This window comes from Heliangelus exortis, chromosome 2 (genome assembly GCF_036169615.1).
Source record: "Heliangelus exortis chromosome 2, bHelExo1.hap1, whole genome shotgun sequence".
NCBI lineage: Eukaryota > Metazoa > Chordata > Aves > Apodiformes > Trochilidae > Heliangelus > Heliangelus exortis.
Window position 1 is genome coordinate 152,501 of NC_092423.1, and position 25,391 is coordinate 177,891.

Consider the following 25,391-nt stretch of genomic DNA (forward strand, 5'->3'; position numbering starts at 1 on the left):
CTATAGCTGGCCCTTTCTGCAGGGATGGGGTTGAACTTGGTCAACTGCAGAGGCCCCTTCTCCATGATACCCAATAGGGAAACATAAACATTATCTGTTTGCTGAATTTTCAGGTAACTGATTTTGCAGTTAACTTTTTTATACGCAAGTGCATCTTGCATCTGAATCAATTTGTACAACAGTCCCGACCTCATTTTCTCATACCTGGTTAATCTTTGCTTTCTGAAAACTTTTATCAACCTTCTTCCTTCAAATAATCAAATACAATGAGTGGCATTTGGACTAATACCCATTCCCATAGGAGCACTCTGAAAACTGACACCTGGTCATCAAAAGAAAGCTTGCTATCACTTTCACAAATTAAAGAAAACATGGACACCAACTGGGAACAAGCAGTCATCGGCTTCCACTAAGCTGTGCACTGCAAGATGTATACATCTGATGGTAACCAGGTTCCAAAACCATGTGTAACAAAGTGGTGTAGAGCCAAAGGCCACAAAGTATGGCGTAACCAGTTTCTGTCCCTCAGAACAGTTACACAGGCTCATTCCTTCTACAGGTGCAGGACTTACCAGGTAATCAGATGGAAGCTGTTAACTCTGCTGGCTGTGCAGCCAGTCTGATGGGAAGGGACATATCTGTTGTTTTCACAGATCTGCATCACTGCAAGGTAGCTCCTGGGGACCTTCAGCCAGTTCCTGGTTACTACCTAGGGCACACAGCAGTTGTGTGTCACACCATGCTGCTGAGCCAAGCACAAGTGAGCTCAGTGCACCCCAAAGGGAATTTTCTGTTCCAAGATTACACCCCCAAAGGGATGTTCTGCAGCTGTGGAGGAGCCAAAGACAGCAAAGTAAAAGAGCATTGAATAGCTTTGTCCAGCAGCAAACTAAAGCAGCAGTTTGTGCCTCTCTGAAAAAGAAATGCATGAAGACACAAACACACAAACAACACCTGGAAGGAGCATGGTCAAAGTAACTGTTCCAGTACACAGCTCATACTCACCCTCTCTGCACTGCTACAGCTTGCTTCACATCCCTCACCCCAGAGGTTCTAAGCTTACAAGGAACCACATAAGTAACCACATGGATCTGCCTGGAAAAAAACTTTTATTTATTTTAAAACACATAAACAAACAACTCCACAAAAAAAAAAAAAAAAAAAAAAAAAACACCAAAAAACCAAACAAAAAACCAACAAAACAAAAAACAAACAAACAAACAAAAAACCCCAAAATCCAGTCTCTCTCCATAATCCAGGCCTGTGCCTCAGAGCAGGGCTGGGGAAGTCTTCCTCCTCCCTTGACCTCACATGCCCTTCACCCATGGCAAGGCTGGGAAGGGGATGCAAAGTGCCGAGTGTTAAGGTGCTGAGAAGCTCTTGGTGTTTCCAGTCTCTCAAGTGCTGTTGGCCTGCTCCTGCTCGAAGAGAGCCATGGCTAGGTGGGAGCGGGACGCCAGTCCTTCCAAGTTACTGAGTACACAGCGGTGGTACAGCTCCTCGCTGAGCCGGGGGTTGCAGCTCCTCAGGGCGTACTTCTGCACCAACCCAGGCTCCACAGCCCGGAAAAGGTGCAGGCCAGAGTAGTGCAGGAAGACATCAAACACCTCCATGCTCTCAAGGACCTCATCTCGGTCCAGGATATCAGCTGCCAGCTTGGTTCGTGCTGTCATGTAGTCAGAGTTGTAGAAGCAGGCCTCAGCAAAGGAATGTCTGTCAAAATGTCCATCCCGCAGGAAATCAGTGCCAGAGGATGCAGTCTGCTCCCCCCGGTACACCAAGGCAGGGTTGAACTCCTGGAAATGGACTGGGAAGAAGACCTGCCAATTGCTAATGGTGTTCATGCGACAGCGGTTCAGGAACTCCATGTTGATTTCTGTCCAGACACTGGCCAAGAAGAACAGTGTGTCCACGGGGTGCTTCTTTGAGACTATATCCATGAGTTTCACCTGTGACGGCACCTCAGTTTTCACACTAATCCAGGGGATTTTAACTTCTGCATAGCGCTTCTCCAGCTCTCCTACCATAGCTTTGACTCCAGCAAAAACATCCACCTGACTGACTCGCTGGGCATCATAGGGATGGTAGATGAAAAGCAGCGTCAGCAAAGCATTATCACGCGTGTCCAGTGTGTTCATAGCAAACATATCCAGGAAGTTGGCCACAAAATCCAGGTCCTGAACTGTGAGGGGCAGTACCAGTTGCACCCGAGTGGCCTCTGTCACATACGGCATGGGAATAATTTCCACTTTACTCAGGGGACGCACCAAGCTCACCCGCTTGGCCAGAATGTGACTGTGACCTTTCTGGGTGACGGCCTCCAGCAGCAGGTCCAGGGTGTACTCCATGCCCCGGGTGGGGTCGAAGCGCCGGTAGCCATTGAGCAGCTGCCGCTTGCTGAAGCGGAGGAGGGGTTGGTACCGGTGGTTCAGCTGCTCCACTGCTGACTCAATGATCTCACTGACATCGGCCTTGCTGGCCCCAGAGAGTTCACACTTGGGGGAGCCATCAGGACAGGAGAAAAGGTGCTGCTCAGTGAAGTAGTCCCAGCTAATGACCTCAAAACGTGACTTTGGAAGGAAAGGGGCATTGATGCCCACAGGCCAAGTCAAGCCTGCCTCACCTGTGGGGGTCAGTGACGTCAGGTTCCTGATCTGCATCTGTGCAAAGAGAGAACACACACTGACCCCACCACCTGCTCCAGGGGGTCCAGGCCATCTCCCAACTGGGCCTGCTTAGAACTGTATCTTGGTAGTATGACACCAGCAGTTTTGGGTAACACAGTGTTAGAAACACTATTTCTGAGACAGAGGAGTATGTCCTAACATGAGCCCGCAGCCCAGAAACACAACCGAGTCCTGGGCTGCATCGAAAGAAGTGTGGCCAACAGGGAGAGGGGGTGATTTTTCTCCTCTCCCCTGCTCTTCTGAGACCCCTCCTGGAGCAGTGTTCAGTTCTGGAGCCCCAAAATAAGTAGTAAATGGAGCTGTTGGAGACAGTCCAGAGGAGGCCCTGGACTCCTGGGAGGGCTGGAACAGCTCTGCTCTGGAGCCAGGCTGAGAGAGTTGGGGGTGTTCAGCCTGGAGAAGAGAAGGCTGCAATGGAGAGACCTTAGAGCACCTTCCAGTGCCTGAAGGGGCTCCAGGAAAGCTGGGGAGGGACTTGGGACAAGGGTCTGGAGGGATGGGATGAGGAGGAAGGGTTTCCAGCAGCAAGAGGAGAGATGGAGGGAGAAATTCCTTGGTGTGAGGGTAGTGAGCCCCTGGCCCAGGCTGCCCCGAGAAGCTGTGGCTGCCCCATCCCTGGCAGTGTTGAAGGCCGGGTTGGATGTGGCTTAGAGCAACCACAGAAGGGATGGTAGTAGTTAGCCCTGCCCACACAGGGGGACTGAAGCTAGATGATCTTCAAGGTCCCTGCAAAACTAAAGCATTCTATGACATCGTGTCTGGCTCACTCATCTACAGACAGAAGGAATCACCTTCCTTTTTGGGCTGAAAGGAAACATGTTTGGTGGAGGAGTTCCTGCTGATATCCCCCCACCACATACCTGGAGGTCCTGGATCTCCTGGTAGGCTTTGTCCAGCTGGATCCTGCTGAAGTGCTTGTGCAGCCGGTACATCAGGGTCGTGTCAGATACAGGATGCACAGCAAGAGCTGCTTGGAACTCCTCCTCTTCCTCCTTCTCTGGCTCAGTATTTTTGGCCAATTCATAGGTGCGATAGTGCTGGCCCTGAAAGACACAGGATACAGAGAAACTGGGAAGAAACTCAAGCTCCCAGAGAACCCTCCTCTCACATGCTTATGTCCCTCTTTCTATGCTGACTGCAGTACTCAAAGACTAAAAAAAAAAAAAAAAAAAAAAAAGCTGTCCCCTCCCACCAGCCCCTGTGCACATCCACTTGCTCCTTGTGCCAATGTGCCCTTTACCCGATCTCCAAAATCCTGTGGATCAGGACCTGCTACTAGGCTGAAAGTTAAACACTATGCTCTCTCTCCCCCAGCATCTCAGCCTGGATCAGGGGCTGCTCCCCAGTGCTGCCACAACACACAGTCCATTCCTCTGGAGCTCACAGAGAAGCCCTTTGCTATGCAGCAAATAAGAGGATGAGTTCTGTCAGGCTCAGCTCACAGAAAACCCTGTGAAGGGAGAATCACAGAATCACAGAATGTCAGGTTGGAAGGGACCTCAATGATCACCTGGTTCAACCCTACTAGTACTATAGTTTATATGAGAGTTCTCAGCACCCCAAACTTAGACTTCAAACTTTCTAGAGTGCGGGAATGCACCATTTCCCCTGGGAGACCATTCAAATGTGTGACTGTCCTCAGAGTGAAAAATTTTCCTCTGTGTCCAATGGGAATCTCGGGAGGTGGTACCTGGATCTGAGACACGCAAGTGATGCCCAGAAAGTCAATGATGCAACGTCCCAGCCACTCATCTGGCCGCACGCTGAGGATTTCATTGCGACAGCTGTCCAGGTGTGGATGGAGCTTCAGCAAGAGGCTGCGGGACAACAGGTACCCAAACCCCCCGTGACAGTAACGGGCCTGCTCGTCCCCCCCGATAAACTCCTCAGCTCGTCCTAGGTAGACATCTTGATTAATGCTGAGATGGGTCACCAGAGCCTTGACCTGCTCAGCCTGGGCATAGGTGTCGTCCTGCATGATGTAGAACCAGTCATAGTCAGACCCAAAGTGCTGGTGGATGTAGTGCACAGTCTCGTACATGAGCCAGATGGGCCGCTCGTCACCGTGGGCCACCAGCACCATGCCGTGAGGCACCTTGGCACTGCGCAGCCCCGTGAAGTACAGCAGGCGGGGGAAGTGGTGGGCCACGGTCTTGTTTACCGCCACGGCCAAGCTGTTGAGGGTGGCCTTAGAGGTCAGCACAGCCACAAACAGGCGTTCATGGAACCCCAGCTCTGTCTGGATGTAGCGAGTTCTGCAAAGGAAGAACGGGGCCAGGTGAGAAACAGCTGGGCAGTAAAAAACAAAGGGTTACAGTAACCTGGGAGAAGTTACTGTCTCTATTATTGGGAGACTCCTCTGCCTGCTGGAGTTTGCCAACAGTGAAACAGTAAAGCCTTAAGGTAGCACTTCAGTGAAGACTCACTAGCAAAAAAAATCCCACCTTGTAAAAACACCCCTCCTTCCAGGAAACTACAACCCCACATAACTGATCTGGGATAGGAAACTGTGCTTATACAGGCAAAACAAATAAAACCACAAGAGATAACCACCTGCAAGCTGCATACATCGTTATTAGTTCCTTACAATTTTCCTAATGAGCACACAAGCTAATAAAGTTTTGAGGAACAATTCAACGTAGCCTGTTAGACATGAACAGTAAAAGAACAAATATTCTCAATATTCTTGGGCAGTTTTATTGCCTTTAAAAAACAAAAGTTAACTTCTGGTTCACTTGTCTTGCAGCCCCTCAAGGTAACAATCTTGCAGTGTTGCATCACGGTGTCACCACAGCACGTGTGCAAGCAGCACATTGCCCCGTGAACGCATTTACCTCACCGGAGATTCAGCGCACCAAGTGCCCCACACACACGCGGTTGTTGCCCCCTGGAGGGAGCACGTGTTACCTGAGCACTTTTTTGTAAGGCTTGTTGGGGTCCCGGTAGTACGGAACGATCCGAGGCCTGAAGTCTTCCTGGCCCGGGCCCGGCATCCCCTCCGCCGCCTCGGGCCGTGCTCCACCGGGAAGGGCCGCGGCCCGGCCCGACGCCCCCAGGCACTGCTCGTCCCCGCCGCCCTGGCTCCAAGAGGCGCGGAGAAGGCTCAGACTACAACCCAAGGACAGCCCCAGCAGCAGTGGCAGCGCGGGCCGCAGCGCGGCCACCAGAGCAGCCAAGCGCATGGCGGCGGCACCGGCCGGGATCCAGCCGCGGGCGGGCCGGTCCGCTCCGGTGCGAGCGGCTGCAGTAAGGCCCCTAAGCGCGGGGAGAGCTCGCGGAACCGCTCCGGTGATCGGAAATCCGGTGGCCGCGGGGCATGGCCGGCGCAGGGAGGGCAGCAGCAGGCGGCCGATAGAGCGCGGCAACTCCCGCCGGGCCGCACGCGTCAGCGGCCCCGCAGCTCTCCCACCTGCAGCTCTGCTACGCGCAGCCTGGGGGCGGCCCGAAGCTGGAAGCCGGAGTACCGGGGGGACACAGCGGCTATCGCCCGCCCGCCCCGCCGGTGCCACCTCAGCTTCGGCCGCCGCATCGCCGCCCGCGCGCCCTTGCGCTTCCGCTTCCGCCTCCCGCGGTGGCACTGTGACCGGCCGTTCTACCCTAGGGCGCCGTCGCCTCTATGGTACCCATGACGTCACGTACAGCAACCCCCCGCCTCACTCCGCGGGAGCGAGGCGCGGGCTGGGCGGGGCCTGGACGCAGCGGCGCGCAGTGTAAACCGGAAGGCACAGTACCAGCAGCCGGCGACGCGCGGCCGCCCCCGCGCGGCGAGGAGGTGAGCGCGGACTCCACTTCCCAGCGCCGCGCGGGCGCCTGGCGCGACTGACGTTGCGCGCTCTGATTGGCCGCCGCTCCTGGGGGGCGGGCCGTGCGCACGCGGTAGCAGCTGTCCTGCTGCGAGAGAAGGAACGCGCCGAGCAGCCGGTGCGGGCCTGGCCGGGCCGGGCGGCGGGGGTGGGGCAGGAGAAGCGGGCCGGGCCGGGTTGGGTTGGGCAGCGCGGGCGGGCGGAAAGCCCTTCCTCCTTCGGTTGGGCTCGTCGGTGCCGCGTGCTCCGGGGCGGGCGGTGCACGGGACCGTCGAGGCGGGAACTGGGGCGGGGCGAGGCGAGGCGGTGCGGGCCGATCGGCGCGGCCTAACGGCGCCTGTCGTACCCCCGCCGCAGCCCCTCTGCCGCGCCATGCCCTCGGACCTGGCCAAGAAGAAGGCGGCCAAGAAGAAGGAGGCGGCCAAGGCCCGACAGCGGCCACGCCGGGCCGCGGAGGAAAACGGCGATGGCGGGACGGAGCCGCAGGAGGTCCGGCCGCCGGAGGCCAACGGAATGCTGGTACCAGGTGAGAGGCAGCCCAACCGTGTTGCCCGTCCCGCTGCGCCAGCGGGTGCTGGGTCGTGTCCGTGTGCCCCGCGGAGGTGGCAGCCCGGCAGCCCCGCACCTCCCAGCAGGGGCTGTGCACAAGGTGTTAAACCGGGACATGTGCTCCTCCTTCGGTGAGACCCCGTGGGCAGGGACCAGCGGTCGGTAGCGTCAGTGTCGCTGGCTTTGCCCCACAGGACTCCACGCACTCCGGCGGCGCTCCGAGGTCAGGGGCGGGCGGAGTCCTCGGCCCCTGGCTGGGAGTGCTGGTGGTGCGTTTTCAAACAGATCCTGACCCATCTGCTCTTACCCGGTGCCCAGACCTAGTTTTGTAGGGTTTTTTTGTCAGTTTTTTCGTTTTCCTGCTGCAGGAGCCCCTGTAGTGTCTGAACTCTCACTGTTGTCTCGGCTTGTCCCTTCCCTGGGGCACACACGGTGTGCGGGGACTGAGAGCCCGGTTACCTTGATGAGGCAGACTTTGTCAACAAAGAGCTGTTGAGCGCCCCAGAGCAGGCAGGCGAGGTAAAGCCTACAGAGTGAAGAGGCATTTTTTGTCCTTACTCCAGCCCACCCGGTAATCCGGGTTGTTGGACACAGACCTCCGGGTGAGCCCACGGTGCTGTCGGCGTCTCTCGGTGTCTGGCAGAAACTCGGGGCAACTTCGGGGAGGCGGGGACGAGATGACGGGGCTGCTCCTCCCGTTGCTCCCGGGAACGCTGCTGGCGGACGAACTGGGCCCACAGACCAGGCCCTGCCGGTGACCGATCGCGGCCCGGTCCCGACGACGGGGGCAGCCCCGGCACTGGTCGCAGTCCCGGCCGGCTGTGGGGGGGGGGGTCTCTGCGCCCGCTGGACAGAGCCAGCCAATGGCCGCGAGCTCCCGGGTTCATTTGCATACCGTCCTCCTATTGGCGGAAGCTGTGGGGGGTGGGGACTACGCGTGCTTGTGCTCCCGGGACGGGCTGTGGGACTTCCGGGAGCTATCGAACCGGGCTGGGTACTGCGGGGTGGTGCAGGCAGGCAGGTTTTGTGGGTCGGCACGTTCCTCTTTGCCGATACCCGGTGAGGTGATCGCCTGGTCGGCTCCGCTTTGAACCGCTCTGTTTGTGAGTGTCAGGGTTCTGTGCGGCTCGTGCCAGTGTCCCTGGCAGTGTTTGTTCCTCCTGGGCTGCGGCACCTGACTTGTAGCGGCTGGGTGAGCTGGAGGTCTTGATTCTGGAGCAGAGGAGGCTGAGGGGAGACCTTCTGGCTCTCTGCAACCCCCTGAGAGGAGGTTGGAGCCAGGGGGGGTCGGGCTCTGCTCCCAAGGAACAAGGGATGGGACAAGAGGAACTTTTGGCACAACTCAAGTTGTGCCAGGGGAGGTTTAGGTTGGAGCTGGGGAAGAATTTCTCCCTGGAAAGGGTTGTCAGGGCCTGGCCCAGGCTGCCCAGGGCAGGGCTGCAGTCCCCATCATCCCTGGAGGGGTTTCAAAGAGATGGTGCTGAAGGACATGGGGCAATGGTGGCTTTGGCACTGCTGGGTTAATAGTTGGATGATCTCGAAGGTCTTTTCCAACCAAAATTATTCCATGATAATGATTTTTCTGAGTGAGTGATTTGCCAGGCGCAGCAGGTGTTCACAGACAGGGTGATAACTCTCTCAGGCCTGAACATGAACAATCTGAACATCAGACCTCTGCTCTGAGGAATCTGTTTATCACAGATCCACAATGCCATTTCCTTCTTCAAATGGCAGTGTCACACCAAAGAGTAATAACAGAACTGTAACTCAGGGATGCAACAGGAGATTATGACAGGAAAGATTTGCCTATACTGTTGGAGGAAAGGAAGAGGTGGGATTCAAGTGGACATACTAGGTTCTCAAAAAATTTGTAAGGCCTGTTACAGTGCTGCTGCTGCTTTCTTCATCTCAGCTTTCACTTTATTTTCTGGCCAAGTTTTCTTTTGCCCAGCCCTTTCCTTAAGCTTTCAAGCGATACTCTGTAAGTTTTCTTCCCATGCCAGTCCTCACAGCAGTGAGGGTTTGTCCCTTCATGCCTGGGTAATAATCTAGCTTGTTATGGCTGCTCACTTAGCATATTTTGTTTAGAGAGCAGGTTGAAATTCCTGTTAGACCATGTATATCCATCTGCTAAGCTGAAAAGCTGAGTGTTGTTGCCTCTGGAGTTCTTCAACCTGTCTGCAGAAATGGAGACACAGGAGTTGTCTTTGTGACCATGGGCCACTTAGTACAGGGTCTGGTGGCTTCCCTTGTGTTTGAAAAACAGTAATGTTTCTGGTCTGTTGCTGTGTTTAGAGGTGGATGCTCTTACAAAGGAGCTGGAGGACTTCGAATTAAAGAAAGCTGCCGCCCGTGCTGTGACAGGAGTGCTGGCCTCCCATCCCAACAGCACTGATGTGCACATCATCAACCTCTCACTGACCTTCCATGGCCAGGAGCTGCTGAGTGATACAAAACTTGAGCTGAACTCCGGGAGACGATATGGCCTGATTGGACTCAATGGGATAGGTAAGCTGTGGGGCAGTGACATGGGCTTCTTGGAGCTGGGTGAAGATCCTGTCCTGAGAAGCTGGGCAGATGCTGGAAATCAAAAAGGTGGCTGGTAGACAGACATGGCTGGGACAAAGCAGTTCCTGTTCCCTTGTATCCCCACCCAGGAAGAGGGATTGTTAGGATCAAAGTATGATGTTGCTTTCTAGCTTTCGACTGTGCATTTGAATTTTTTTCTGTGGAGACCTGGGAGAGATGTCTGGAATCTGTGCATCTGTTTGATTCCTGTTTGCAGCATTTGTTTAGCAGTTTCTGTAAACACTGGTGCTGTTGGTCAAAGAATTTGCTCATAGTGGAGGAGTAGGGAGTGGGGGGTTTGGCCTGAATGGGGCAGCAACTGTACAATCCCTGGAGAATCCAAGGAGAGGTGCAGGGTATGGGTGGGAGGGCAGACTGTGGCAGTGAGGCAGTAGGCTCTGCTGAGTCTCTAAGTCCTATGGCCTCTTGGGCAAGAAATTCCCAAGGATTTTCTGGTTTGGGGGGAGAGAATTAATGGGATCTGACTGCATCTCATGCATATCTCTGTGACATTATATCTCACTGTATCCAACAATTAATTGTGGAGTGTCTGTCTGCACACAGGAAAATCCATGCTTTTGTCAGCTATTGGGAAACGAGAAGTGCCCATCCCAGAGCATATTGACATCTACCACCTGACCAGAGAGATGCCTCCCAGTGACAAGACCCCTCTGCAGTGTGTGATGGAGGTGGACACAGAGAGGGCCATGCTGGAACGAGAGGCAGAACGCCTGGCTCATGAAGATGGTAAAGCTTCTTGGAGTCCCTGTGGACAAGGGGCATTTCCTCCATTTCCCTTCCCACCAAAAAAAAAGGTCTTCTTTGGGTTCCTTAGCAGAGTTGTTGCATGTTAAGGCATCTGTTTCCCCCAGCTACCCTGGAGTAGTTGAAGAGTCCTGTGGGATTACACTTCTTTGAGTGAAATTTTTCCCTGCAACTTTTTAGGAATTGTCTCAGGCTTAGGAATGGAGGGGGATAAACAGTGGCAAAGCAGATGTACTGTGAGTTTTCCCAGCTGTACAAAGGTGCAGCTGAGAACCCTTTAGGGTCAGGAGTGCTGACAGGCAGGCTCTCTTTCAGCGGAGTGTGAGAAACTGTTGGAGTTATATGAACGCCTGGAGGAGCTGGATGCTGACAAGGCAGAAGCACGGGCCTCACGTATCCTTCATGGCTTGGGGTTCACGCCAGCCATGCAGAGGAAGAAGCTGAAGGACTTTAGTGGTGGCTGGCGAATGAGGGTGGCTCTTGCTAGGTGAGTGGTGCGCTTCCTGCTGCCTCCTGGGAGAATGCCTGACTCTGCAGAGCCACACACACAGTTCTAAGAACTCGGAGCAGAGATGAGAGGCGTTGAGTTACCTTCATTCACTGTCATCTTCCCTCTCCTTCCAGAGCCCTCTTTATTCGGCCTTTCATGCTGCTGCTAGATGAGCCCACAAACCACCTTGACCTGGATGCCTGTGTGTGGTTGGAAGAAGAGCTAAAAACGTAAGCATGAAGGAGTTTGCTGCTGCTATGTGTTCTGGTTTTCTGCTGGAACATCTTGTCAGCATGTGAGCACATGCTACAGGAGTAACTCTATAGTTCTTTTGGCTTCATAACAATATTACAGTACAGTGACATCTTGTGCTTGCTGCTACCCCTGTCTGCAGAAAGTTCTTGATGCAAGGGGCAATGAGTTCAAGACAAGTCCCTGTCTCTACCTCACTGAAGAAATGAGAAATTATGCTTTGAACTCCCTGGTTAAAGCTACTTCCTTGAAAGCCAGGAGCAGCCCTGGCAGCATGGGTACTGGCACTGTGTGCTGTACCAGTAGTGTGAGCTTTCTAGATGTGGCTTCCAGCTCATCTTTGTGCATACTGTTCCTCTGTTTTTACAGAACTATAGTATCTGTGTGAGCCAGTATCATCTTCTAGTATGTGGGGTGACTGGTTTTCATAAGCAAAGGTAAAATGTCAAGGCTTAGGGCAGAAAGTTTAGAACAGTTGAGTTCTCTGGGTGGCGCATTAAAAGGACGGTATTGTAAGATGAGCTTCTCATTTGCAGGGGCTGAACCTTTTGCACACTTGCTTTAGAAGTCACATATTTTCGCAAAGTAATTTGAACCTATCTCTTTTGAGGAGACTTTAATCAGTCATTTCACAGTTTGGGAGCTGAGCCAAAGCATAGTGTACTGAGCAGATAGCAGTCTGTGCCAAGGTTAACGTAAGCAGCAAAGACTGAAAGTTAGAACTGTGGTGCCAGTGGAGTAAGTAGCTCTGGTCATGTAACACGTGAGTAGCTCTTGACTCTTTGTAAGATGAGTGAGACTGTCTTATGATGAAGAATGTTTTAGCACAATTAAATGTTTGCAGTGTTTTCTTACTGCAGCTGGCTGTAGCTGCTTTACTTCAAATTTCCCAATGCATTTTCAGGCCTGTAACCTTTTTGTTCTTAATCTGACTGTAGACAGAGAGATCTGGTGCATGTAAATCCTATTTCACTATCAGGACCAATGAGCAAGGGTTCTTTTCCTAGCTTAATCTCTAACAATTTATGTGGTGCTGCAGGTTCAAACGGATCCTTGTGCTGATATCCCACTCCCAAGACTTCTTGAATGGTGTCTGCACCAACATAATCCACATGCACAACCGCAAACTGAAGTACTACACAGTGAGTAAATGGTGCCCTGTGTGGCCAAGAAAAACCAAGAGCTGTTCGTGAGTGTGCCTGATGTTCTGTGGGTCTCTTTCTAGGGAAATTATGATCAGTATGTAAAAACTCGTTTGGAATTAGAAGAAAATCAAATGAAGCGGTTCCACTGGGAGCAAGATCAGATTGCCCATATGAAGGTACCTGCCTAACTGCATGAGCATCTTTCGACCCCTGCAGGTGGGCACCCCTGCCCCTCCTTACCCTTGTTACTGTGGTTTTCAGCTCACTCTGTGTCTTGTTGCAGAATTACATCGCGAGGTTTGGTCATGGTAGTGCAAAGCTAGCCAGGCAAGCTCAGAGCAAGGAGAAGACCCTTCAAAAAATGATGGCATCTGGCTTGACAGAGAGAGTTGTGAATGATAAGGTAGGATAAGACATGTGCATGCACCTAGGGATCAGTACTGGAAACATGGACGAGATAAGCAGAATGATCTTTAGCTGACAGCAGGTGTGGCTGGTGCAGCTGGGAGCAGTGGTGTATCCCTCCTGGTGCCATGGAGGGCTCTACTGGAAATAGTGTAATGCTGAAGAGTTGAAAGAGGAGGAGTAATTTTCTAGGGATGAGAAGGGGATTTGTCATATCAGTAAGCCTAATTTGCAGATGCAGAAATGAGAAATTATTGTCTTAAGGGTTGGAGAAGATAAGCGAGGATGTTCAGAGTAACTCCTACGTGTTTGAAGAGTGTAAGTCCACATTTGCTTCAAGGGGAAAGGAGTGGGGACTCGTTAGCCAGCAGATGAACTTGCAAGCGACTAATGAGAATAAATCTGTGAGTAGCTAGACGGGCTCATAAAAAGTCACATTCTGGTGCCTTGGTCTACAGATGATGTTTGTAGTGAGGCATGGTTGTACGCAGAATTACTGCGTTGTCTTGTGCTCCAGGATGTCTAACAAGTGGATATTCTTTGTTAACAGACTTTGTCATTCTATTTCCCACCCTGTGGGAAAATCCCCCCTCCTGTCATCATGGTGCAGAATGTCAGCTTCAAATACACCAAGGATGGGGTGAGTAAGGGGCATGTAGGGGGTTGCATGGAGATTTCTTGTATCCCTGCCTTGCTTGGGAGCTCAGCTTTCAGCTGAGCTTTCTGATCAAGCTGCAGTGTTTGACTAGTGGACCAACCTTCTTGGCACTGTTAATGCTGAGTCTGCTGAGGTCAAGAGCTTTACAGATGAAGCATGGAGGTTCTGGGTAGTAGTGGAAGAGTATAATACATGTCATGGCTTTTGTGCTTTGCAGCCATGGATCTATAATAACCTGGAGTTTGGGATTGACCTGGATACCCGAGTAGCTCTTGTTGGACCCAATGGAGCTGGCAAGTCAACACTTCTGAAACTCCTCACAGGAGAGGTATGGTGTGCTCCCTACGTTGGCTGCCCTGCTCTGGACCTTTATTCTTGTGGTAGTCTTCAACAAAACTGCACTTAATTGCCAGAGCACCCCAGTCAGGCCTTGGAAATCCTAAGGTCCTGCTGCAACAGAGGGCTTTTTAAATTGTATTCTCTATTCAGGCTGTCTCCTCTGTACCACAGTGGAGATGGCTGGACTCTGAATTTCTGGCATACATAAAAAGGAGGGATTTTCTGGTGAAATGCTTCTGTCTTCCATTTCTAGCTGCTTCCCACGGATGGGATGATTCGCAAGCACTCGCATGTGAAGATTGGTAGATACCACCAGGTACTCCCTACAGCAGCCACTGGGGATGTGAAATGCTGAGGAATGAGGAAATCTTGCCCTCTATTACTGCTTCTAGGCCCCTTTCACCACTGCCCTTCTTTGTCTGGAAGTGCTCCGTTGTCTGAATGGGCTCTCGCAAATGTTCAGCCTGAAAAGGGGCTCCATGTGGTCCTTTCTGTGTAATCACCTTTTATGAGGGAGGGGTTTTCTTGTGCTTGGTGCTAAGTTCTGAAGCAGCAATCCTGCTCTTGAAATGCAGGCTCTTTCCATAATAGTTCAGCACAGTAGCTGCATTTAAGTGGGCTTTTTGGCTCTTGTATTGTGCTGCTCAGCTGGTACCAGAGGGACTTAAGAGGGGAAAGTACTTTTGGACACGAACTGGATGGTCAGCACAGCCTGAAGCTGACTTTTCTTCTCTGGCAGCACTTGCAAGAGCAGTTGGACTTAGACCTCTCACCCCTGGAGTACATGCTGAAATGCTACCCAGAGATCAAGGAGAAGGAGGAGATGAGAAAAATCATCGGCAGATATGGTCTGACAGGGAAGCAGCAGGTGAGTGTGAGCTGTTGAGGTTTGTTTTCTGCTCATTAGGGAAGTTGAGCTGCTGCAGTTTCTGTTTCTTTACTGATGTCTGACAGTGTGGTAGCACACCACAGCATCAAAAGGCTTTTTTCAAGTCCATCTTTGAAACTGGAGGAAAAAAACCCACAAGCATTCATGGCTCATAGGAATTTTGCTTGCATTGCAGCAATGTGTGGGTTAGAATAGGTGATCTCCTCAGAATCTGAGTGAAGAGATGCCAAGTTGTTTCATAGTGCTGGGTCTGAGTACATTTTGATAGTAACTTGAACTAGGTTGTTTATCTCTCATGAGATGAATACCAGACAAAAGCTTAGTCTAGGTGTAAGACTGGCTAAATATTGTCCTCTTTTGACATGTAGCTGTTGGAAAGATGTGAGATGTAATACTTTGTGTTTGGGATGGCTGGCTGTAAGTTTCCCCACAGAGCTGCAGGCAGTGTCTGTTTTTGCCAGGTGAGCCCCATTAGGAACCTCTCAGATGGGCAAAAGTGCCGCGTGTGCTTTGCATGGCTGGCCTGGCAGAACCCTCACATGCTGTTCCTGGATGAGCCCACCAACCACTTGGACATAGAAACTATAGATGCTCTGGCAGATGCTATCAATGACTTTGAAGGAGGAATGATGCTTGTCAGCCACGACTTCAGACTCATCCAACAGGTAAGAAAAGTAATGAGTTTTGTCAGAGCACCTCTATAACTGTCACGGTTTAACACTGGCCCGGCAATTAAACTGAGTAACAGACGCTCTCTATTAATCTCTCTCTCCTCCCTGATAAGAAAGGAGAGACAATAAGGGAGAGAGACTTATGGGTTGGAAACTAAACTACACAACTTCAATGAAACAGTAATGATAAATAGGAAAAATTAATAAATATATACAAATATACAAGAAAAGGGATACCACATTCCTCCCCCCTTTCCCCCAATAACTCTCAGGTCACCACCGAGTCTGCAGGGCAGCTCTGGGAAAGTCCAGGCTGGACTCCTGGAGTCGGCAGCAGTTGGGAACTGGAGGCAGGAACACACAGATATGGGCTGGCACGGATCAGGACCACAGGCAGACGAACGGACGGGATCCTTCCAGGATGCCGGGGTGAAGGAATGGAAGCAGGAAAGGCAGGAAGGGCAGGCAGCCGGAAGCTGGAAATCTGGCTTGGCCCTCGTGATCCCTCAAATTTTATACTGAGGATGACATATATGGGATGGAATACTCTGTTTGGTCAATTCTGGCATCTATCTTGTCCGTTCCTCCCCAAAGGAGGGATGCAGGTGGGACCTCTTTATGTTTTCCTCAGAGCTGAGCAGTGTCCTTGGCTCTGCATACCAGTCTCTAGCAGTAACTATAAACATCAAGTGTTACCAGTCCTAGAAACACACACTGTCTGAGAAACTTGCTGTTAATTTCAGCAAGTGCAACTACTTACAAGAGACTTAGCTAAAAGCAAAAGTACAAGACAGAAAATCACCTTTATCCTGGCCCAAACCAGGACATTCCACCCCTTATTCCATACAATTTGCATCATGCTCCAATCATTACTATCTTTTATCCCTAAACATAACCATACACAAATTATTACTAGCTCTCTGTGCTAAAATTCACTAAGTAATGAGTCTATGATTGCAGATGCTCATCTATTGTAGCAGATTCTCAAAAGAAGGAGCAATTTTCACAGTTCATGTCCATGGTCCACAAGTTGCAGGTTGCAGATGTTAACTTCAAGGAAGTTACTGGGTGCCAGCCGATGGATCCAGTTCTGATTTCATCATCACAAAATCATCCTGAAAAACACTCACAGAACACTGTTAGTTTGTGCAACAACTCACATAACAGTAGTTAGGGTGGGATACAAGTTCATGACTCCCAAAGAGTCCATGCATTACTGATTAAGCTAGACAAGCAGAAATTAGGAATTCTCACCTAATGTTAGATTCCCTTGTGGTACACATTGTACTTCTCCATCTTTCATCATCACCCACCAGGTGTGTCCAGGCCCTTGAGCGAAAGCAGCCCCACGAATGGGTTTGCCTTTGCCCGGGGCAGGATAAACCCAAACTGTTTTCCCTAGCAGATTCTTTTCATGCACCACAGGCACTTTGTCCCCATCTACTGTGTGTAGAAGATCTGACTGAGCAGGACCAGCTCGATTGATGGAACCCCTGGTATTAACTAACCAGGTAGCTTTTGCCAAGTGCTTGTCCCAGTTTTTAAAAGTTCCACCACCCATTGCCTTTAAAGTAGTTTTTAACAGTCCGTTGTACCTTTCAATTTTACCTGAGGCTGGTGCATGATAGGGGATATGGTATATCCATTCAATACCATGTTCTTTGGCCCAGTTATTTATAAGACTATTTTTGAAATGAGTTCCATTATCTGACTCAATTCTTTCTGGTGTACCATGTCTCCACAAAACTTGTTTCTCTAGGCCCAGAATAGTGTTCCGGGCTGTGGCATGAGGCACAGGATATGTTTCCAGCCATCCTGTACTTGTCTCCACCATTGTAAGCACATAGCGCTTACCCTGGCGGGTTTGAGGCAGTGTGATGTAATCAACTTGCCAGGCCTCCCCATACCTATATATTGACCATCTCCCTTCATACCACAGAGGTTTCAACCTTTTAGCTTGCTTAATTGCAGCACATATGTCACAGTCGTGGATAACCTGCGCAATAGCGTCCAAAGATAAATCCACCCCTCGGTCACGAGCCCATCGATATGTTCCATCCCTGCCTTGATGACCTGAAGCATTGTGGGCCCATTTAGCTAAAAACAGTTCACCTTTATGGTCCCAGTCCAGATCTATTTGGAACACTTGAGCAGCTTCATCTGCTCGTTGGTTGTTTTGATGTTCCTCAGTAGCTCGATATGAAGGTACGTGGGCATCTACGTGACGTACTTTTACATCAAGTTTCTCTAACCTAGCAGCAATGTCTTTCCACAGTTCAGCAGCCCAGATAGGTTTATCTCTACGTTGCCAGTTGTTTTGTTTCCATTGCTTTAACCAACCCCATAAGGCATTTGCTACCATCCATGAGTCAGTATAGAGATAAAGTCTCGGCCACTTTTCTTGTTCAGCAATGTCCAAAGCCAATTGGATGGCTTTGACCTCTTGATTCACCATCTCCTTCATCTGTTTTTGCAACTAGTCCTGTAGGATTCCATACAGCAGCTTTCCACCTTCGATGGCCTCCTACCAGAAGACAGGATCCATCAGTGAAAGGAGCATATTGTTTTTCATCCTCTGGTAATTGGTCGTATGGTGGGGCTTCTTCAGCCCGTTTTACCACTTTTTCTGGTGGCATTCCAAAGTGCTTGCCTTCTGGCCAATGTGTTATTGCTTCTACAATTCCTGGACGATCAAGTCTTCCTATCCTAGCTCTCTGTGAGAGTAAAGCAATCCATTTACTCCAGGTAGCATCGGTAGCATGATGGGAAGATTCTCTACCTGTGTACATAAAACCCAGTACAGGTAATCGTGGCACCAGGAGGAGCTGTGCTTCAGTACCAATCACTTCTGAAGCAGCTCTAACTCCTTCGTATGCAGCCAGTATCTCTTTTTCAGTGGCTGTATAGTTCGCTTCGGAGCCTTTGTAGTTTCAACCCCAAAATCCTAGAGGTCGGCCTCGAGTCTCTCCTGGAGCTTTCTGCCAGAGGCTCCATGTAGGACCATCACCTCCATCTCCCGTGTAAAGCACATTTCTAATGTCTGGCCCTGTTCAAATTGGTCCAAGGGCCATTGCCTGCACAATCTCCTGTTTAATACTCTCAAAAGCAGCTTGTTGTTCTGAGCCCCATTTGAAGTCTTTCTTCTTCCGGGTAACCTCGTAGAGAGGTTTCACAATCTGATTATAAAGAGGAATATGCATCCTCCAGAAACCAACAGTTCCTAAGAAGGACTGAGTTTCTTTTTTGGTAGTTGGTGGGGCCATAGCTGTTATTTTGTTAATCACGTCCATTGGGATGTGGCGACGTCCATCTTGCCACTTAACTCCCAGAAACTGTAACTCTTGTGCAGGTCCCTTGACCTTGCTCCTTTTGATAGCAAAACCAGCCTCTAGAAGGATTTCAATTATCTTCTTACCTTTCTCATAGACTTCCTTTGCTGTGTCACCCCACACAATGATGTCATCGATGTACTGTAGATGTTCTGGAGCTCCACCCTTTTCCAAGGTATCATGGATCAGTCCATGGCAGATGGTAGGACTGTGTTTCCACCCCTGGGGCAGTCGATTCCAAGTGTACTGGATACCTCTCCAGGTGAAAGCAAACTGTGCCCTGCATTCTGGTGCTATAGGAATAGCAAAAAATGCATTAGCAATGTCAATAGTAGCATACCACCTGGCTGCCTTTGACTCCAGCTCATACTGAAGTTCTACTATGTCCGGCACAGCAGCACTTAGTGGTGGAGTAACCTCATTCAGGGCACGATAGTCCACTGTCAGCCTCCACTCTCCATTAGGCTTTCGCACTGGCCATACAGGACTGTTGAAGGGTGAGTGAGTCTTGCTGATCACTCCTTGGCTCTCTAGTTGCCGGATCAGCTTGTGAATGGGGATCACAGCATCTCTGTTGATGCGATATTGTCTTCGATGCACTACTGAAATAGCAGTCGGCACCTGCTGGTTTATAGTTCTCAGCAAACCCACTACAAAGGATTTGTCTGAAAGGCCAAACAAAGCATGCAGCCATTCTCCATTCTCAGTCTTAATGGCTGCAGTACCAAAGGACCACCGGTACCCCTTCGGGTCCTCGAAATCACCTCCCTTGAGGTAGTCTATACCAAGGATGCAAGGAGCATCTGGACCAGTCACTATTGGGTGTTTATGCCACTTTATTCCAGTGAGGCTCACATCAGCCTTCACAATAGTCAGTTCTTTAGATCCCCCTGTCACTCCAGAAATGGTGACGGATTCTGTCCCTTTCTGATTCGATGGCATTAGTGTGCACTGTGCACCAGTGTCCACCAAGGCTTTATACTTTTGTGGCTCTAATGTGCCAGGCCATCAAATCCACACAGTCCAATAAATTCGGTTGTCCCTCTTCTCCACCTGGCTGGAGGCAGGGCACCTCTAAGCTTGAGCACATTCAACATTGTCAGTATGTGCGTTACTGGAGTTTGCATCCCCAGTACTCACACCTGATGTAGAGGGATCTTGAGTCACCAGCATATTTGAATTGGGTAACTCCACACTGGAGACGTGAGCAGCCATCTTTTTAGAAGGACCTCCTTTCGCCTTCATCTTACTCAGCAACTTACATACTTGCTCCTCTAGGACAGCAGTAGGTTTCTGATCCCACTTTTTCATGTCCTCTCCATACTCACACAGGAGTGCCCATAGGATTCCTCTTGTTGAATTCTGTTTCTCTCAATTCGGTCACATAGGAGGGCGTCTCCTCTTAATGGCTGCAATGCGGGGTCCTCCTGTCTGAGGAAAAAGGGGTGAATGCAGTTTCTCAGATGTTCTCTTTAAAGCTGAGACCCAGGCCTGACGAGGGGCTGTGACAGCATCTTCACACTCTTGTACTGTTTTAATCACATCACCCACAGTTGCATCCACATCTGCAGGAACCCATAGCATTACTGATAGTGTATGGTTAAAAGGTGGTGGTGCAGCATGCACAAACCTTTGCATCATAGGTCTAGGGCACGGTACGTGATAAGGATCTTCAATGTCATCAGCATTATAGATCATGTCTCGTACAGCCAATTCCTCCAGATACTTGAGAGCTTTTCCAAGTGTGGGTGCTTTGACCTGTGGGCAGTCTATTTCCTCTTTATAGGGATATCTCTCCCTTACAGCTGCCAAGAGTCGTTTCCATAGGCTGGTGGTTCCAGCCTTTTTCCCCAAATGCTCGATCAATACCTGCATCTCTGGCCAGGGATCCCAACTGTCTGGCTTCCTTCTGAGTTAATGTTATGGTAGCAGCCCCTTCCGTCCAGCATCGGAGTAACCAAGAGAGAAGTGGTTCACCTGAAAATCGACTATAGTCTTTTCTCAGAGTACGCAAGTCTCTCATGGAATAGGACTGAACAGATTCTGAGTCTGAGTCCTCAGCTGACTCTGCTTTAGAGTCTCTTCTAGCTGCTCTACGAGGAGAGGCAGTATCCTCTATTTCCTCTATCACCTGGTCGTCTCGTTCAGACTTGGAAGGGTTAAGGCTCATTTGTGATTTCCATTGTTTTACTTTTCTCCTAGTTACAGGGTCAACAAGTAACTGTGTGGGCTGAGGGGAAGAGGCTGTGGTATCTGCAGCAGTAGCAGCAGCAGGGCTCGTTTTCTGAGCAGCAGCAGTGTCTGTGGGGGTAGAGACAGCAGCTGTAGCAGAAACACTGGCGATGCTGGCCGGCCTTATCTGAATTGTGCCCTTGTGTGAGGGGGGGCGAGAAGCGGCTGTGGAGGCAGGAGCAGGGGTGCTCTCTGTACGAGGAGCAGCTCTCACTCTCCGAACAGCAACTCTCAGCCTCCGAAAAGGCATACTCAGTCTCATTACTGTGGTTTTTGTGTTACTCCTCACCACTATATGAGAAAAATTAACAACACCCACCAGAAGATTGAGAAATGAAATGCTATTGTTACTAAAATCTGGGGGAGTCAGCCCAAAATACGATGGAATGGTATAATTTCCCAAATTAAAACTGGGAGTGTAATTACCAACCAATTTTTTAACTCTGTATGAAACACTACTGCACCATGCACCATGATATACACCAGTATTGAGGACCATATTGCAACGATGGTTCTTAAGCAGCTCTTACGAAAAACAAACCACATAGTAACAGCAATTCCAGCTGCGAAAAGACAGATCGCATACCCTAAATACCAAAGGTACAGCATGATTGGTTTAATCTCCAACCCTGTGAAATTTCCAAAGAACAAGGTCTGATTCCAGCTCAGCAAAGCCATTCTTCCACTGGAGTTGGAATTCAAACTATTCAGGCAAATTAGTCAAAATTTAAACTGGACTCGAGCCAATTAGCTCGGGTTGGGTGCCAATAAATCTGTCACGGTTTAACACTGGCCCGGCAATTAAACCAAGTAACAGATGCTCTCTATTAATCTCTCTCTCCTCCCTGATAAGAAAGGAGAGACAATAAGGGAGAGAGACTTATGGGTTGAAAACTAAACTACACAACTTTAATGAAACAGTAATGATAAATAGGAAAAATTAATAAATATATACAAATATACAAGAAAAGGGATACCACATTCCTCCCCCCTTTCCCCCAATAGCTCTCACGTCACCACCGAGTCTGCAGGGCAGCTCTGGGAAAGTCCAGGCTGGACTCCTGGAGTCGGCAGCAGTTGGGAGCTGGAGGCAGGAACACACAGATAAGGGCTGGCACGGATCAGGACCACAGGCAGACGAACGGACGGGATCCTTCCAGGATGCCGGGGTGAAGGAATGGAAGCAGGAAAGGCAGGAAGGGCAGGCAGCCGGAAGCTGGAAATCTGGCTTGGCCCTCGTGATCCCTCAAATTTATACTGAGGATGACGTATATGGGATGGAATACTCTGTTTGGTCAGTTCTGGCATCTATCTTGTCCGTTCCTCCCCAAAGGAGGGATGCAGGTGGGACCTCTTTATGTTTTCCTCAGAGCTGAGCAGTGTCCTTGGCTCTGCATACCAGTCTCTAGCAGTAACTATAAACATCAAATGTTATCAGTCCTAGAAACACACACTGTCTGAGAAACTTGCTGTTAATTTCAGCAAGTGCAACTACTTACAAGAGACTTAGCTAAAAGCAAAAGTACAAGACAGAAAATCACCTTTATCCTGGCCCAAACCAAGACAATAACACTTTCTGTAATCAAAACAAGGTGTTTTCAACTGACTGGCTCTTACTCTTCTCCAAAAGATCTGTGAGTCAAAAAAACCCAAATCACTCACATGGGCATTATTCCTTTGTCATGTTCACTTGATGCAGACTGAGCTAGTCTAGGAAAATACTAGGTACTTGAAAGAAAAAAACCCAAACCAAAAGCACCAAACCAAAAACCAAACCAAGCAAAAAAACAGACAGAAACCAAAACCCTAGAAGTGAAGAATAACTTGAATGGAGATCATAACACACTGTGGTGGCCTTAACTAGATTTTTTCAATGATGCTGGGGTAGTTCTAGCACAGATTTTTTTAATCACTCAGTCTGCACAGGCAAAGGAAATTGGACCATGTACACACAAATGCCAAGTGCTGATTTACCGGCTATAGCTTTATGTGCACATTGAGGTATAATTATATTTTTTAGTGTGTTATACCCAAGCAGTTAAGGTCAAAAACTACCTTTTTTTTAAATTCCCAAGTTAGCAGGAAAGGTTTTCCTTGTTAGTGTACAAAAAATCAATGTTGGGAGGTAAAGGATTCTAATATCCTGTATAAATTATACAGAAAACACCAAGTAAGATATTTCACTGCAGATATTTTTCTTTGGAAGTTGAGGTGTGAAAGTTATTAAACTCTTTTCTTACTACACTTCAGAAAGTAGCTTTTGGTCAATTTTATAATTTTGTTGCAATTGTAGAATGGAGCACTGTAAACCTCATGTGATTGCTTTCAGGTTGCACAGGAGATTTGGGTCTGTGAGAAGCAAACCATCACAAAGTGGCAAGGCGACATCCTTGCCTACAAGGAACATCTCAAGTCAAAGCTTGTGGATGAGGATCCACAGCTCACCAAGAAGACCCACAACGTGTGAGCTGGGGAACAGTCGGTCAGGTTCTCTGGATGGAGGCTGGTGGCCAAAGTGACTTACCCATCTGCCGACTGGAACAGGACTCTGCTGCTATCTCTGTGGCTGTGTTCTAGGATTGCTGCAATACTGCTTCCCCTTGGTTTGCCTTGCACCTCTGTATCTGGACAGATCTCTTATCTCCTGATCTGGCTGCATTTGGACAACTGTTTCCCTATTTAGATGATGTCCCAACAGAGCCAGGCCCTGGAATCTCAGCATCTAGGGTCATGGGAATGGTAGTTAGGATGTCCAAGCTGCAGTGATACAGAAGTGGAGACCCCAGCACAGCTTCTCCCGCCTCTTCCCAATTTCTGCTTCAGTTTAGATACTTCACTTCAAACTCCTCTGGCCTTGGTTTGTTTTTAACTATTATTTAACAGTATAATTAACAGATCTGCCTGAGAATCCATCAGTCAATAAAGAGGGAAGAACGGTTCTGTGTGTGTGAGCTGTCATTGCTACTGGGGCATGCTGGGGCAAATGGGCTAATGCTGAGCCTTGAGTCAGGATGCAGAGCCCTTTCTTGTGGGATGAAGGCTCAGTTCTTCAGTGCTACCAAAGTCACAACCAGAACTTGTGGGACAGTTGGACTCAATCATCTCTAGAGGTCCCTTCCAACTCCTGACAGTTCTATGTGTTACACAAGGTGGTGAGTACAGAGCTCTGAAGGTACAGAGCAGCGAGTAGGATCCTCACACCTCAAACCTGCTCATCCACAGAGGTAACACTGGGTTTTCCAGTTAGTAACAGGAGGGGGAGCAAGCCACCTGTGCTTCTCAGTTGTTCACAGAGACAACTTGAAAGGATTGGAAGTTAGATATAAAATACCAGTGTGTGGTCTCTACAGCAGAGTGGCTTGGGTGTATTCTTTTCCCTTCACCTTGAAGGATTCAGTAATGAGACTCTCAATTCTTGATTTTTGGACTGTGAATTAGGTACCTGTGCCTTGTGTGTTTAACTAAACAAGACTAATCAACTAATGATAGTTTAGCGTCTATTTTTGTTCTTAATAGTTTTTGTTTGTTTGTTTGTTTTGAAATGTTGGTGTTTAAACCTCACCCTGTGCCACTGAAGCTTGAACAAAATACATCTTTTGTGTATTTTTAAAATAGTTAAAAGGTAGCAAATCAAGCCAAGTAGCTTGGTATGATCATGTTATTTTAATTCAGACGCATGAAGAATGGCTGCACTGGCCACGTGAAAGGTTCATGTAGCCAATTAATGTGTTCTATCAGTAAATGTTGACAGGCAAATTGAAGAATAGGACAATTATGTAGTATTTGTACTCTTGGAGTACTTTCTTAGATGTCAACTGTGGCTCTGACTTAGGGTGGAGCATTTTTTTTCTCCAAGTTGTGACTTTTGCTATAGAACTGCTGCGTATTGCCCATAAGACAAATGTCACAATGGGAGCTGCTCCCAGGAGTGCAGAACAATTAAGTTTTTCAGTGTTTTTAGCAATGATTTGAGGGGGGGGAGTATTTTCTGATAAAATAATGCAAATTTGTATAAATGCTGTTCAAATTTGCAGAAAAATCTCAAATGTGTTGAAAAGTGACTTAAATTAGTATCTCACAGTGTGGTACTCAGAAGTTAACAATGATGGAGGAAAAGCAATCAACACATAAGTAATTATTGCAAAGGCTGATTGGTGTCACAAAAATTGAAACAAAACTAGATGAATGCATCTCTCAAGGTTTTTGTGAAAAATAAGGGTTTAAAATTGTAGATTATTGTTTTGTTGAGTGTATCTTTCAATTTAATAATGTTTGTTTGGTCAGTTTGTTGAGATAGCGTGTTGTATTCTGTTGTTTTGGGGTGTATGTTTAAGCGTACTTATAAGAAGGAAAAGTCAGAAAAACAGGAGGAGGGGCCGACTGCAGGGGCCCGCGAAACAGGGACCTCACGTGACCATTCCCCTCAGCAACAGAGTGAAGCCCGTGAAGCAAGAACCAATGCTGGGAAAGCCCGCCAAACGAAAACCAATGATAAACTGATAAGAGACTAAGGGGAAGGGGTTTATGAAAAGTATAAAAGAACTGGTTTTACCTTATCGAACTTGCGAGCCGGTGGTGGGGCTACGGCTCCCCGGCTGCCCAGCATGCT

The 25,391-nt window shown here is 49.2% G+C and overlaps 2 protein-coding genes and 1 long non-coding RNA gene across 5 annotated transcripts; 2 read left to right on the forward strand and 1 right to left on the reverse strand.

The window, feature by feature from the left end:
* Positions 1-1,078: 1,078 nt before the first annotated feature.
* Positions 1,079-6,279, reverse strand: CHPF2 (chondroitin polymerizing factor 2). Of its 3 annotated transcripts, none has more exons than XR_011724080.1 (5): positions 5,595-6,279; positions 4,378-4,942; positions 3,548-3,730; positions 1,195-2,495; positions 1,079-1,139 (listed from the first exon to the last, which is right to left on the reverse strand). XR_011724080.1 is itself a non-coding variant. In XM_071734426.1 (4 exons), the coding sequence occupies exons 1-4, from the start codon at positions 5,867-5,869 to the stop codon at positions 1,398-1,400; spliced, it is 2,286 nt and encodes a 761-aa protein (XP_071590527.1). In that variant the 5' UTR covers positions 5,870-6,277; the 3' UTR covers positions 1,176-1,397. The 3 variants fall into 3 exon arrangements, 1 of the variants encoding a protein (XP_071590527.1); XR_011724079.1 differs by having other exon boundaries at positions 1,080-1,139; positions 1,195-2,660; positions 5,595-6,277; XM_071734426.1 differs by lacking the exon at positions 1,079-1,139 and having other exon boundaries at positions 1,176-2,660; positions 5,595-6,277.
* A 178-nt stretch (positions 6,280-6,457) lies between these two features.
* ABCF2 (ATP binding cassette subfamily F member 2) lies at positions 6,458-23,720 on the forward strand. Its single transcript, XM_071734427.1, has 15 exons — positions 6,458-6,608; positions 6,848-7,016; positions 9,335-9,547; positions 10,172-10,354; positions 10,688-10,859; positions 10,997-11,092; positions 12,154-12,256; positions 12,340-12,435; positions 12,543-12,662; positions 13,215-13,304; positions 13,540-13,650; positions 13,915-13,977; positions 14,401-14,529; positions 15,012-15,215; positions 23,112-23,720. Exons 2-15 carry the CDS (start codon positions 6,863-6,865, stop codon positions 23,247-23,249), a joined length of 1,872 nt encoding a protein of 623 aa, XP_071590528.1. The 5' UTR covers positions 6,458-6,608; positions 6,848-6,862; the 3' UTR covers positions 23,250-23,720.
* LOC139791911 (uncharacterized) lies at positions 7,023-7,581 on the forward strand. Its single transcript, XR_011724085.1, has 2 exons — positions 7,023-7,308; positions 7,408-7,581. It is a non-coding gene; the product is annotated as an uncharacterized lncRNA (long non-coding RNA).
* Positions 23,721-25,391: the final 1,671 nt, after the last annotated feature.

Coding starts and splice junctions, on each gene's coding strand:
- CHPF2 (XM_071734426.1), bottom strand. CDS start 5,869: ATGCGCTTGGCTGCTCTGGTGGCCGCGCTGCGGCCCGCGCTGCCACTG. Junction 4,943..5,594: donor CCTTACAAAAAAGTGCTCAG/GTAACACGTGCT, acceptor CTTCCTTTGCAG/AACTCGCTACATCCAGACAG. Junction 2,661..3,547: donor AGGAGATCCAGGACCTCCAG/GTATGTGGTGGG, acceptor CTCTTTGCACAG/ATGCAGATCAGGAACCTGAC.
- ABCF2 (XM_071734427.1), top strand. CDS start 6,863: ATGCCCTCGGACCTGGCCAAGAAGAAGGCGGCCAAGAAGAAGGAGGCG. Junction 12,436..12,542: donor ATCAGATTGCCCATATGAAG/GTACCTGCCTAA, acceptor GTCTTGTTGCAG/AATTACATCGCGAGGTTTGG. Junction 13,305..13,539: donor TCAAATACACCAAGGATGGG/GTGAGTAAGGGG, acceptor TGTGCTTTGCAG/CCATGGATCTATAATAACCT.